Source organism: Ailuropoda melanoleuca, chromosome 17 (genome assembly GCF_002007445.2).
Source record: "Ailuropoda melanoleuca isolate Jingjing chromosome 17, ASM200744v2, whole genome shotgun sequence".
NCBI lineage: Eukaryota > Metazoa > Chordata > Mammalia > Carnivora > Ursidae > Ailuropoda > Ailuropoda melanoleuca.
This window is the reverse complement of record NC_048234.1, coordinates 41,521,926-41,536,395: the sequence shown is the minus strand read 5'-3', so window position 1 is coordinate 41,536,395 and position 14,470 is coordinate 41,521,926. Positions and strand designations below refer to the sequence as shown.

Sequence of the window (14,470 nt, the reverse complement as noted above, 5' to 3'; positions counted from 1 at the left end):
GGGCAACTGGGAAGGAGGAAGGGCTGCCCGACTCCCCCAACCCCGTTTCTGCGGTCGGTCAGTGGGAAGGAGGTGCGGAGCCCCGGGAACCGGCGAGCGCGAGCTCCAGCAGCCGGCACCCTCCGCGCCGCCCCCGCGGGCCGCTCTCCGGGGGCACGCGCTCGGGCTGCCGCGGCCCTTCCTGTTTCGGCCGCGCCCTCCCGCGGGCCGGCCGCGGGCGGGGGCCAGGCTGCTCGGCGGCGCCCGCTCCCGGGACCTTCCCGCTCCCGGTGCGGCGCGAGGTCCCGCGGGTGGGGGCGCGGCGGGGCTGCCCCTGCGCTCCGAGCGCTTCAGCCGCGCCCGGGGGACGCAGAGCGCGGAGTCTCCCTGCAGACTCCAGTGCCGACGGCGGTGCACAACCCAACAGTCATTTTACTATCGGGAAACGCGGACACACCTCCCCACTGCTCCCTGCTGCTGCAGGACGCCGCGTAGCTGTGCTTGCAGAGCCACACCCCAAAGCTTTCAGATGCACCCGCGAGCTGAAACAAGTGGTCTGAACGTGAACTTTCAAGGCGAGTAGTTCTTCACGCAGAGCTGGGTGTTCAACAATCAGGGGAGTCCTGAGCCGGGACGTGCCTTGTTTGATCTTTCATTCTCAGATTACCAGTGTGTTCGTGGAAAACTGGGGAAAACAATTAGAAGTTCACACGATGTACTTTTTTGGATTAGTGTGCAGTAAGCCAGATTTGTGGTTCCTTGAGCCTATTTATAAGGACTAGAAATTCCTGTTTAATTCTGCTATCCTTAGAGCAGCACTGAAAGCACTGTGGGTTTAGATCCAGCTACACCATCTAATAGCTGTTCCTGTTGGGCTAGACCCATAGTCAGCAGTTTTCTCAGATGCAAAACCTGGATAATTACAACCCTGTTAATTACCTCCTACAGCTTTGCAGGAGCTGCCGTCACCGAGGGCTCGTTGCAAACTATACTGTGCTACAAGACCGTGAAATCATAGTCCTATAAAGAACCTAAAGGAGACCTCAGAGAGTATCTTCAGCTTTCTTATTTTATACTTGAGATAGCTGAGACCCACATGAGCTTGGCTGGTTACACCTCCAACAGATGGTTACTGAGCACCTACTATGTGCCAAGCCCATTGCAGACAACAGGGAAACAGCTGTGATCAGCACAGAGCCCCCGCTCTGGGTTCATGAATAAGCTGGGTGATTTCAGGTATGGTGTGAGAGTGCCTGGGTGGAGTGGTTGGCACTGGAGCATTCCAGACTGAAGGGAGTGTGACGATGGGGGTGTGAGTTTGGTCTGCTGGAGGAATGAGCAAGTGGAAGAAGGCAGGAGAGATGACGGGGAGGGAGGCAGGATCAGATCCTTCCTTCATTCAATAATACTTACTAAGCCCCTGTTATGTGCCAGGCACTGTTCTAGGCACAAGGGATATTGGAGTGGATAAAGCAGATCAGGATCCCAAATGTCATGGAGCAAGTATCCATCCTCCTAGAGCTTACATGGAACTTTCTAGTGAACCAGTAAATAAACTGGTAGAATTTATATTATGTCAGATGCCGTTGTGTGGTCAAGAGAAAAAGTAAGGCAGGAAAGGGAGTTAGGGAGCATGGGCATGGGAAGGAGTTTGCCATCTCATGTGATCAGTGACACTTCCCTGAGGAGGTGACATTTGAGCCAAGAGATGAGTGAGGTGAGGGCAATGAGGGAAGAATATTGCAAACATGAAAGAGAAAGGTGTGTAGGTGAGAATGAGGTCCGAGGGTAATGGATTGCTGATTGTGTAGGGCCTGTGAAGTCGCCACAGAGGCTCTGAGGGACATGGGAGCCAGGAGAAGGTGCTGCGGGGAATAACAGGAACCTCATCGCTCTGCTGTGTTGAGAGCAGATAATGGGGGACCAGGGTGGAAGCGGGGAAACCATATAAATAGTTTAAATTTTAGTCTAAATGCATTTGGGAGTCCCTTAGAAGGTTTTAGCATGAGAAGTGACATGACATAATTTGTGGGTTAAAAAGATGAATTTGGCTGGTTAGTGATTGCAGAACTGATGGCACTGGAATCAGGGAGAGGAGCTAGGAAGTAATTGCCATTTTCTAGATAATTCTAAGAGATGGCTTGGGACTGGAGTGAGGGGTAGCAGCAGATACGGAGGAAGACAGAGATTTGGGATATTTTTTGGTGATGCTACAGACCTACAAGGCCTCTGTCAGTGTGTCGCAGGCATCCTCGCCGATGTCCATGGAAAATGCAAATGCTGTCCCAAAGAAATTAGAATGAACACATACCTAGACCTGTATCATTTAACACATGCGATGCAGGCTAATGAGAGAAAAAGAAAAGACATCAGTGATAAGAAAAGCAAGAGAATAGTATTAAGAGGTTTGTTTGGTGGGACCCCTGGGTGGCACGCGGTTAAGCATCTGCCTTTGGTTCAGGGCGTGATCCCGGCGTTATGGGATCGAGCCCCACATCAGGCTTCTCCGCTATGAGCCTGCTTCTTCCTCTCCCACTCCCCCTGCTTGTGTTCCCTCTCTCGCTGGCTGTCTTTATCTCTGTCGAATAAATAAATAAAATCTTTGAAAAAAAAAAAGAGGCTTGTTTGGGAGTAGTTGACCATTACGTTGGATGAAATTTGAAGGTCAGTCTCGATTTTCTGCACTTGAATGAGCTGTGTGCTCTCTCCCGTGGCAGTTCACTACCTCCAAAAACATGTGTCTTCTTGTTGGAAGCAGAGACCAGTAAACACTGGTTAAGTGCTTCGAAGATGAAGGGCAGTGCTCAACCAGGAAGAATTATTATTATATGAGACATCTCATGCTCTAGTCTTTCCATCTTTAAAATTTTGAGTTTCATGATTGAAGGAGGAATTGGAGTTTTTGTCCCCGCAAGACAAAACTCTTTCAATCCTTAGAAGTAAACATTTCACATCTCCGTAACGTAATATACAATTGGAGAACCCTGTTCAAATAACATTGTTCATTCTCTCATTTCAAAATGCTTTAGGAGCACGTTTTTGAGGGGAGAGGGTTGGGTTAATTTCATTGCAACAATAAACCATGGAAATCTGATCCAAACATTAGCTGTTTGAAGATAGAACGTTGTGTTGTCGAAGGAAGGACATTGCAATCATTACCTAATTCACGGGGTCATGGGAATGTAGCGCAAGGGATGTTTTTTCTCTTCCATTTTGAACAGATTGTTTCTGTTTGGGGTACAAGACTGATGGGTGGTCTTTGTTCTTTGTTTTGTTAGACTTCTCTGGTTCATTGTAATGCTAGATTTATCTGATTGGTCAGAGAGGTCTTTGAAGGATGTGAACTCTCAGACCCTGTTAAGATGAGAGGGAAAAGCAAGGTCATCTAAGAATCTGTGGCCAGTTGGTTACACCAGTGGGTCTTGGAATCAGATTCGTGACGGTTGTGCAGGTGGTCTGGGGTGGGCTTTTTTGGTTGCCGTTTGTAATGCACTGTTCTCTGTGACATGCAAGAATTTACTAACGGTGCGTAATAAAAATACAGAGCTTAATTGTATTCAGTTCAACAAGCATTTGCTCTATGTCTACTTCTTTATATATACCAGGACTTTGGGGATCATTTAACACAGTGGTTTCCAAACATGCCAGGGAGTGTGAATTACTTGGAGAGGTTTTTATAAAAGCTATTGAATCGGGAACTAGGAAATCCATATTAAAAACAAAAACAACTTATAATTTTCTCTTAATCTGATGAAAACCTGCTCTCTCCTGAAGACACTGATCCCTTGGCCCCTGGATGCAGCTGGCTCTTGGTCTCACCCCGGGTCTGGCCAGGAGGTGGGGGTAGGGTCCTCATTCCTCCCCACTGTCCAGGCTCCCTATGTTCCAGACTTGTGGTCCTCTGCGATGGTGGCTCCTGAGCTCCTATCACTCACGTAACAAAGAGACCTGGTCTTCCTCTCCACCTGGATTGGCGTCAACCTTGGGGACTTCAGGATCCACCAAGGAACCCTCTCAGCCAGTGTGGCCCCGCTTCCTGCAGCCACTCCCAGGGCCGTGTGCTTGGCGTGACCTGCCAGGTGTCCTCGCCCAGCGCCACCTCCAGCTCGTGTGTGCACATCCAACCCTGCGAGTCCTTCCCCTGTCCGGCACAGCCCACCACCTGCCTCCCTCCTTCGGCACAGAGCAGTGCACGCTGTCGTGGGAGGAAAACCACTTCTGAGCTGACGGACTTTAAAATGACGGTCACAAAGCTCAACCGGCTCTCCTTCCTACTCACTAGTTTCTTCTGGGGGCTTGATTTCCTCATCTCAGAAGCGACTCCTTCACACTTTCTCCTTCCTCGTGAAACTTCCCACACCCCTGCCCTCCACTCCCCATCTGTGATACTATGGAGAACGTAGGAACCTTGTCCTTGCTGCTAGGATGTCCCTGTGGAGGTCCAGCTGCCCTCCTCGGCAGGTCTGGCCTCCAGCTCCTTCTGTCTCCTCCTCTGTTCTGCTTCGGCAACCTCTAGCCCTTGAAAACATGTTCAGGTTTCTCAAGGAAAATAACCCACGCTTGATCCCTCATGGACCCTCATTGCTCTGTTCCTTTCAGAGTCTGACTCTTCAAACATTGTGGACACACAGTGTTCTCTTCCTCACATTCACTCGTACAGGAATTCAGTTAACAAATTGAAGGTTATTTAGGGGCGCCTGGGTGGCTCAGGTGCTTAAGCGTCTGCCTTCGGCTCAGGTCATGATCCCGGGGTCCTGGGATCGAGTCCCATGTCAGACTCCCTGCTCAGTGGAGAGCCTGTGTCTCCCTCTCCCTCTGCCTGCTACTCCGCCTGTTTGTGCTCTCTCTTTCTCTCTCTGTCAAATAAATAAATAAATAAAATCTTTTAAAAAAATTGAAGGTTAAATACAGAAATGTACAAAGACGACAATAACAATTATCTCTATTTCTACTACCTAGGATCAATATCTTGAAATATATTTTAAAAACTTTTTTTAAAGTAAGTTCTGTGCCCAGTATGGGACTTGAACTCACGAGATCAAGAGTCACATCATCCACTCACTGAGCTAGCTACGTGCCTCTCTCTCTCTCTTTTTTTTTTTTTTCAAGAAAAGTCATTCTGTCATGATCATTACAAAGAATTCAAACAAAAGAAAAATATTAAGGTGAAATTTTAAGAAATACTATAAAGATGTATAGATAGATTACTTTTAAAAAAAGATTTATTTATTTGAGAGAGCGAGTGAGCCTGTGTATGGGGGGAGGGGCTGAGGGAGAGAATCTCAAGCAGACTCCCTGCTGTGCACAGAGCCCGACTCAGGGCTTGATCTTACAGCCCCAAGATCATTCATATATATAGAGAGACCACATCTTTATCCATACATCTATCGATGGACATCTGGGCTCTTTCCATATTTGGGCTGTTGTGGACATTGGAAAGAAGGGCTTTATTTATTTTTTTAAGGACCACCTAGGTACCCCTCCTCAGCACTTTTCATGGAGTTTCAACCATACGGAAAAATGGAAAGCAGAGTACAGTGAACACCCGTATACACGTCACTGAGATGCAATAACGAACATTTTATTATATTTGCTTTCCCCTCACCCTGAACACTGAAAGTCAGTTGCAAATATCATGAGACTGTATTCCAAAATATTTTAACATGTCTGTCCTGAAATAGGGATAGTGTCCCTCATAGTACCATTTTTGCTTTTAACAAACTTTAGTAATTTCCTAAAGTAATCTAATGGCAAATATATAATCATCCTAGTTGTCTCAAGATATTTTTTATGGTTGTTTTAAACATCTAAATCAAGATCCAATTCAGGCTTCATGAAATGCGTAGACTTACGTCTTTACAGTTTATTTTAATCTAGAAAAGCTCCTCATCCCCTTTCTTTCTGATGATATTGACTTTTTGAAAAGCCTGGGCCAGGTATTTTATAAAATGGCCCATTATGGATTGTCTGATTTATGTTTTGAAGTCTTGCTTAGCTTATTTCCCAACTGAAATTTAGATCTGAGAGCTTGATCACATCCAGATTAAACCTTTTTGCCAAGCTGCTGCCTAGCTGACCATGTGAACTCATATTGCGTCCTACCTGGGGCTGCCCCACTATTTGTTGTGCTGGCTGCATGTGAAGGCTTTTTTTAGGTGGGGATTGCAAGTTGCACATATGTATGAAATTTAATTTTAACTGAATTTCAAATACAGATTTCTTTACTACAAGCGTTAGTATTTCTTAAAAAATCCCTCCAAGATGAAGAGGTCATGAAAAACATTAAGAAGTTGATCTCATCAGGGCACCTGGGTGGCTCAGTTGGTTAAGCGTCTGTGTTCAGCTCAGGTTACGATCCCAGGGTCCTGCGATGGAGCCCCCCATTAGCTTCCCACTCAGCGGGAAGCCTGCTTGTCTCTCTCCCTTGCATGTTTCTTCCTGTCTCCCCTCTCCTCCATATCTTGTTTTATAATGTAGCATCCTGCTGTGTAATTATAATCCCACAGCTGTTTGAATCTGTTCTGTATTTAAATGGATATAGTAATCAGCAACAGCCCTTTTACCATGATGTCTCCATTCCTAAATTCAGTGTTTTCCTTTGACTCCTAATTGGTGGATTCCATTGTCAGGTAGTTTTTTTATGGATTTCACGGCTGTTGCTTTACTTACATCGAACATTCTTTAACAGTGTGCTTTAAGATCTGAAGATTCAGTCTGTTTGTTGTCCCCATGTCAACAAATTTGCTTTTAATCTTTGAATCATTTTCTCTTTTTATTGAGTTCCTCCCTGCATGCATTATATTTCCCTCTCTTTGTCTGTCTTCTGTAAGCCTTTTCTTGTTTTACTGTTTGTTTATGTTGCTGTCTTGTGGTTTCGTTTGATGAGACAGGCTATATTCTTTGGCAAGCAGACTCTGAGATGCGGAGGCCGTATACTGGGGAGAGCTCTTAGGGTATACTCCCTTGGTAGAGGGGGAGAAGTAGCGTTTGGCTGTGCTGCAAGCACAACAAAGCCTGATCCCAGGGCCCTGGAGCTGGGATGGCTCAACAGACTTCTGAATTGGGGTGGGGGCCCTGGCATTTACACCTTTGCACGGACCAGAGACCAGAATGCAGGATGCTCACAGGGAAGGTGTTTGTGATTGGCAAGGCAGGTGTCTTCAGCTGAGGATGCTCTTGGACAACTGGGGGATGAACGCTCAGTCCAGAAGGGGGTATCTGGGTGGCCAGCTGGCATTCATGCCTTGGAATTAATTTTATTTTCCTGGTGGTACTGTCCAGACATTCATTCTATCTTTGATAAGGTAAGTCCATTCTTTAGTCTCTTCTTGCCTTGGTGAAATAGGTGCATTTCCCTCTGGCATACAGATTGAGGGCTGAGATATGTGTGTGTGTGTGTGTGTGTGTGTGTGTGTGTGTGTGTGTGTGTGTGTGGTATTTCTCTCTGTTTTAGTAGCCTGAAAGAATGACTGGGGCCAGTGCAGGTTTGGGCAGTGAGCAGGGTGTGTGTGCTGCCTTGTTAAATATGGTGTGAAGTAGGGGTCAGGATTGTGTATCTAAATTACCCAGTGCCTTTTATTGAAAGACCATCTTTCCCTCACTGTCATCTTTGTCATATATGTGTGTATCTGTCCTCACCTCTGTTCTCATCCATTGTGTCAATGCAAAATGAACAAACCTTTTAGAATCTCTAAAAGTAAGAAAGAGAGTTTATTCGAGCCCAAGTTAGGACAGCTGCCTGGGAAATGTGCTCTTCACAGGGAAGAAAGAGCTCCGGAGAGTGAACAGGTTTTATAGGGTTATATATTGTTTTTACATCTTGTAAAAGCGCAAAAGATTATATATTAACATATAGGCAAGAATTGCAAGTGTTTTTTTTTTCTCATCAATTGTAATCTTTAGTCTCTTATTAGATTTGTTCCTGGGTATATTATTATTATTAATATTTAAAGATTTTATTTATTTATTTGAGAGAAAGGGAGAGAGAGTAGGAGTAGGAGGGAGGGGCAGAGGGAGAGGGAGAAGCAGGATCCCCCCTGAGCAGGGAGCCTGATGCGGGGCTTGATTCCAGGACCCCAGGATCATGGTCAGTCTAAGATTTTTTAGTAACTCCTGCCATTATGTATTATATAGTCTGTCTGCAAACTTTTATCAGTTGCTAAAATTGTTTGTTGTTCTGTGTTTTTTAATAGATTCCCATCACCAGTTTTTCTTGGAATTGGACAGGTAAGTGAAAAAGAAAAATTAACCACTTAATTAGTTGTCATCATACATGATGAAATTTTAAGTGCTTTTGTTTAAGACCATCATTCACAAATTTATTTAGCTGACAGAGGGCCAGAGGATCATGGTACTTTTGGTGAAACAGCCTGAGATATTGACATGTCTCTATCATGTCTTCTTATAATTTGGGAACAGTTGTATTTGGAGGGAAAAACCCTGACTTGTTTCAACTTCTTTAATTGAATTGAATTACCCTAAAATAAGGGGCCAGAAGACAATGCCTCCAAGGCCTGGTGGGCAAAAAATGAATGGGTTGGAGGCTGGGGTGGGACCAGGAGCACAGTTGCCCCAGTTGAAGTGTGTTGTTGGTACTCAGTTCAAGCCACTGTGCCGAGAGGAAAAGGGCTGGGGAGATGAGATTGGGTTCACTACACCCTTATTATCAAAACTCTGGAGGTGTTTCAAGAGAAGCAGGGGTTTTGAATTGTTACATCAAATTTGTAAATGCTGGTAACACATTCCAGTTTTTACAAATTCTCTATGGGCCTAACTAAACATGTTTGCATTTTGCTTCCTGCAGTTTGTGATTTTTTTTGTTCTCAAGTATAAAGACAAGGTTGGATAAGCTTTCAGACTAACCCCATTTGGCTGCTTCTGAAATTTCCCATTAATATTAATTCGTGGCTTGTTTACTCTCTTGGTCATATGCTGGTGATTTCTAGTAGGCAAGTGGGAACAGGCACCAAAGGCACCTTTTTTTGTTGTTGTTGTTTGGTTTTGCTTTAATTTATTGGGAGAAAAATGTAAAACTAGGAAAATTGTATCTGTTAACTAAATTTTTAACTGTGAATCTTGGAAAGGATGTCATTTATATGATTAAACATTATTCTGGTTAAATGTTTTGCTGATAAGGCACTCTTTGCAACATCATTTTAGGGAAAAAATAATAAGAAATTAATATATTTCCTTAAGGTCAAAAATATATTATCTTGATGTTTCAATGTGAAATAGGTAGAAAAAACTACTTTAAAAGATCAGTGAATATGTGATAATGTGCCCTTAGTAATCCCCAAGGCAAATAAATTCCCTGGCTTGTACTCAAAGTAAAGCCTTTCTGATATGCAATTTGTTGGGGAGGAGAGCAGCAGACCTAATTCAAAACGTCTGAGTGGAAGAATATTTTAAATAAGTGTTAGTATATTTCTGTAAGAATTACAAAGTTAGTTATAAATATAAACTATAATTATAATTCAAGATGGGCTCATGTTATATTAATCTATCATAAGTATTACATTTGTAAACTCATTAGGCTCAAGGTTTAGGATGGTAATCATGTTGAAAGAGTTCTTAAATTTTTGCATCATAATATGGAGAAAATTGAGTAAGTTCTAAAATTTGCATAGGAAGATGGTATTGAATTTTTTATTTCATAATAATAATCTGGAGTATTTCTAATATACTTGATGTACTCCAGATTAATAGGGGTCGAATGAGACATCTTTGCAGGACTGGGTAGATTGAAGAGAAAAATAAATCCCTTTTAAAATTGTTTTTCTCTTAATTTGTCTTCCGTGTTATAGGAATATTGGACATTATAGAAAGTGTGTTTATATGTGGAGTTCGCCCCCTCACAGTACCCCCAGTCTCTATGTGGACAGGTGACCATGTGCTCGGTACACAGGAAGCATGATCCAGAATCAAGGAGTGGCCTCTCTGACTGTGGTCACTCTGGCCAGTTTGGGGGACACCATTTCTTTTTCCCCTCTGTCACTGTTTCTTGAGCCCCTTGAGATAATATGTATGTGTGAGTGTATTTGATCTTCTACTGTTTGCCTATAGTTCTGGCGGAATTTATACATTGGGAAGAAAAACAATTTTGATATTCTAAGAAATAGTTATTATTTGGAACCTAGAAAATGGATTTTTCTGGATAATATATTCTTTTTGGTGAATGCGTTTTCTTCTGATGATGTCCTTGTACCTCAGTCTTTCCAGATATTTTGCTGAAATTTCTCCCTCCCTCCTTTTTTTTTAGATGGCAGCTACCATAATGATACTGTATGTATCCAAACTAAATAAAATAATTCACTTCCCTGATTTTGACAAGAAAATTCCTGTGAAGGTATGTGATGAAAAGTACATATAGCTTTGATGGAAGATGTGAAAATGCTATAGAATTTAAATTGACCTAAGAATACATGTCAATTTCCACCCATACCGTGCTTCCTGCTTACACTGGGTAGAGACTTTTTTTTTTTTAGATTTTATTTATTTATTTGACAGAGATAGAGACAGCCAGCGAGAGAGGGAACACAAGCAGGGGGAGTGGGAGAGGAAGAAGCAGGCTCATAGCAGAGGAGCCTGATGTGGGACTCGATCCCATAACGCCGGGATCACGCCCTGAGCCGAAGGCAGACGCTTAACTGCTGTGCCACCCAGGTGCCCCGAGACTTCTTAATAGAGATATTATATCATTCATTCAGTTGTTCATTAACGTAATGTAATAATAGTAAAAGTGTGTGCTTAGCAATTGACATTAAATAAATACTTTATGTCTTCTGAAATGGCAAAGCCCTACCAGGAATTGGTAGGCATTTTTGCTAAAAAACCAGATATTGAATATTTAGGCTTTGTGGGCCAGACCACCTCCGTTGGAACTATTCAGCCCTGCCACTGTACCATGCTATATAAACGAATTGTGGTAATTGTGTGCTAATAAAACTTCATTCACATCAACAAAAGATGGGCCAGACTTGGCTCTTAGGCTCTACTTTTCTGATCTTGTTTTTTAAGTTTTCATTTTTAGCGTGGATCGATAAAAGCTGTGAGTGGAATGAAGACTACTGTGTGATATGCATAGAAGTATATGGGTTTTTCTGTGGTGGAACTAGAAACATCAAACCTGCCTTTCCTTCCTGGGAATGTGGAACAGAACTACCTTTTTTGANATGGGTTTTTCTGTGGTGGAACTAGAAACATCAAACCTGCCTTTCCTTCCTGGGAATGTGGAACAGAACTACTTTTTGGACAGTTGCTGGTTCAATAAGCAGTTGTTTTAAGCCAGGCATTTAATTCTTAGAGCAATCCTATACAGCAGGTGGTATTAATTGGATTATGATGACATTTTTGGATTTAGGGAAGTTAAATCAGACTGTCAGTTCCTTGAGGGTGGGGACCTCCCATGGCTTTTTCACTACCATGTCTCTAGGGCCTGGAAAGATGCTGGCATGTATCACTAGATTATTCATTAGGCTGACTGAGCACGTGTGTACAGCGTCAATAATCTGGGACATTCACAAAAAGAAAAACAAAATATTGAAGTATAATGAAAGCTATTAACCCAGTTATAACAGGAAAAATCAGAATGTTGTTGAGTTTGCTTATACTTAGTTTATGATGTACTATAGTTTTTAAACACTTTAAGCATTTTAAAATTGTGAAATAAGACCTATGTGTAGGGGAAAAGGCATCATACATGAATGTGTAGTTGAATGAAAAATAACCTTGCAGTCATTACCTAGGTCATGAGATGGGATCACAAAATCTTCTTACCCATTCTTCTGACTTTTGTAATAATACTTTTCTCGCTTTCTTTGTAATTATTCTAATATGCATTCCTGAATTACGTTTTGCTGAATTAGTTTTGCTATTTTTGAATGTTTTGGAAAGAGAAAACTGTTCTGAACGTACTTAGGATTGGATCTCAGCGCACATATTTTAGTCAGCTAGGGCTCCCATAACAAAATACCACAGACTGGGGCACTTAAACAGCAGCCTTTTCTCACAGTTCTGGAAGCAAAAAGTCCAAGATCAAGGTGTCAGCAGGGTTGGTTTCTGGTGAAAGTTCTTTCCTTGGTGTGTAGACAGCTGCCGTCTTGCTGTGTCCTGATGTGGCCCTTATTTCTATGCACACACTCCTGGTGTGTGGACCTCAGTCCTATTGGGTTGGGCCTCATCCTTATGACCTCATTTAACCTTCATTGCCTCTTAAAAACCCTATCTCCAGATATAGTCGCATGGGGGTTAGGGCTTCAAAATATGGATCTTAAGGGGACACAATTCAGTCTAAAATGGCACTTGTGGCATGAGTTTCTCCGGGAGGTCTATGAAGAAGTGGAATGGTTGACTCCTATCCTATGCACATCTGCAACTTGAGTAAATAACGTGACAGTGTCTCCAAAGTGGTTGTACCAGTTCACACTCCTTAAGAAAGGGCATGAAAGTCCCTGTTGCTCCGCATTCTTGCCAACCCTTGTTATGTCAGTCATTCTATTTATTTTTTTACTTTTTGCTATTTTAATTACTATGTGTCAGTATGTCAGTCATTTTAAATTGTGCTAATCTGCTGGGGGTATAATGACTTCTTGGCCTTTATTTGCATTTTCTTGGTTATTAATGAGGTTTTTTAATGCTCATTTTGGATATCCTCTTGTGAAGTAATTGTTCAAGATTTTTGTCCATTTTTCTGTTGGGTTGATGTCTTTTTCTTGCTGATCTGTATAGGAGTTCAATGAGTTAATGATAATCCTCTCATTAGTTATATACAGTATTACAAAGACATTGTCTTCTCTGGGGCGTATCTTTTTATTTTCTTTATCATGTATTTCCTAACATGAGCAGGAATCCTAATTTAAAGATAGTTAAATTTTATCAGTCCTTTCCTTTATGATTAATCACTATTCTTCTTATTTACAAAATCCTTCCTCACTTTGCAGTTATGATATTTTTCTAGATAAAAGGTGTGTAGTTTTTCAGAATTAGGTTTTTAATCTGCTTGCCATTAATTTTTGCGGATGGTGTGAGGTAATGGTCCAATTTCATTTTTTTCCCAAATGAGCAGTCACTTGTCACAGACTTAATTGAAAAGTATATCATTAATATTGTGCCATTCCTGTCATGGCACTATTATATTATTTCTGTGTTCTCCATGCCTTTTCATTTGCCTGTTTGTGTTTTTTTGCACCATACCACACAGCCTTAATTACTATAGCTTTAGGAAAAGTTTTGCTATCAAATAGAGCAAATCTTTCCTTCTTGTTCTTGATCCTTCACATTTCTATATGGATATTGGAAGCAGCTTGTCAAGTTTCAGAAAAATAACCTTTTGGGATTTTAATTGGGATTTCATTGAAGTTATAAGTCAATTTGGGACAAATTGATATTTTTTAAGTATTGAATCTTTCAATCCATGAACATAGTATACGTATACCTTCTTTAATTGCCTGTAGTAAAATTTCATAATTTTCTTTGTAGAGTTCTAACATTTCCGTTATGTTATTCCAAGGTACTTATTCCTTTTTTTTTTAACTTTTGCATATATCTTTAAAANTTGCCTGTAGTAAAATTTCATAATTTTCTTTGTAGAGTTCTAACATTTCCGTTATGTTATTCCAAGGTACTTATTCCTTTTTTTTTAACTTTTGCATATATCTTTAAAAATATATTATTTGGAAAATTAGAGGGACATATTTTTATATTATGTTTATATATTGTTTTATATCTGCAAAATTATAGAATATTAATCATAATTTATTTCTGGTTTCCTTTAGATTTTTTCTACATTCATAGTCAGGTCATCTGCAAATAATGACAGGTTTGCTTCATTCTTTCCAACATTCTAACTTTTATTTCTTTTATAAGCCTTATTCTATAGCATAGGACCCTCAGTGCAATTTTGATAGAAATGGTAATACTGACATCTTTGATCTCAAGGGGAAAACTTTTAACATTTCACCATTAAGGATGTTGTTTGCTGTACGTCTTTTGTAGATACCTTATATGTGTGTTCTAGTTATCTTTTTTTTTTAAGATTATTTATTTGGGGGGGAGGGGCAAAGGGAGAGGGAAAGAGAATCTCAGGCAGACTCTGTGCTGAGTGCGGAGCCCAACTCAGGGCTTGAACTCATGACCCTGAGATCATGACCTGACCCGAAACCAAGAGTCAGACGCTTAANGGTGTTACCCTGGAAGTTACAGCGGGCAACCTAACTTTTCAAATTCTAAAGTTGAGTAGTAAGTGTGTCTTCTCCCTTAACAGTGTAGGGACTTTTACCCATTTACCCCTCCTCCCGACCTAATAATGCTCTTGTCAACGGGTACTTTAATACTCTAACTTGATGTAAATCTCACAGTATATTTTTGCTATTTTTTTAATGTTTGTTTATATTTACCCATGTACTTACTGCTTCCTTTGCTTTTCTTTCCTTTCTGCATCCCACATTTTCCACTTTCCTCCTGATTAAAGTATCTCCTTTAGAATTTACTAATG

The 14,470-nt window shown here is 41.5% G+C and overlaps 1 protein-coding gene across 8 annotated transcripts in view; it reads left to right on the top strand.

Moving 5' to 3' along the window:
- Positions 1-232: 232 nt before the first annotated feature.
- The window catches only part of SLC35D2 (solute carrier family 35 member D2), a 48,992-nt gene continuing 34,754 nt past the window's right edge, over positions 233-14,470 (top strand). For 2 of the 8 annotated variants that reach the window (XM_019809417.2, XM_019809415.2), the window contains exons 1-3: positions 592-1,215; positions 8,172-8,205; positions 10,238-10,324. In XM_019809417.2, coding sequence (XP_019664976.1) covers positions 1,193-1,215; positions 8,172-8,205; positions 10,238-10,324 — 144 coding nt within the window. In that variant the 5' untranslated portion in view covers positions 592-1,192. Of the gene's footprint in view, positions 555-587; positions 1,216-8,171; positions 8,206-10,237; positions 10,325-14,470 lie in introns of those variants that run through there. The other 6 variants (XM_034646926.1, XM_034646927.1, XR_004621680.1 and 3 more) reach the window with 6 other exon arrangements.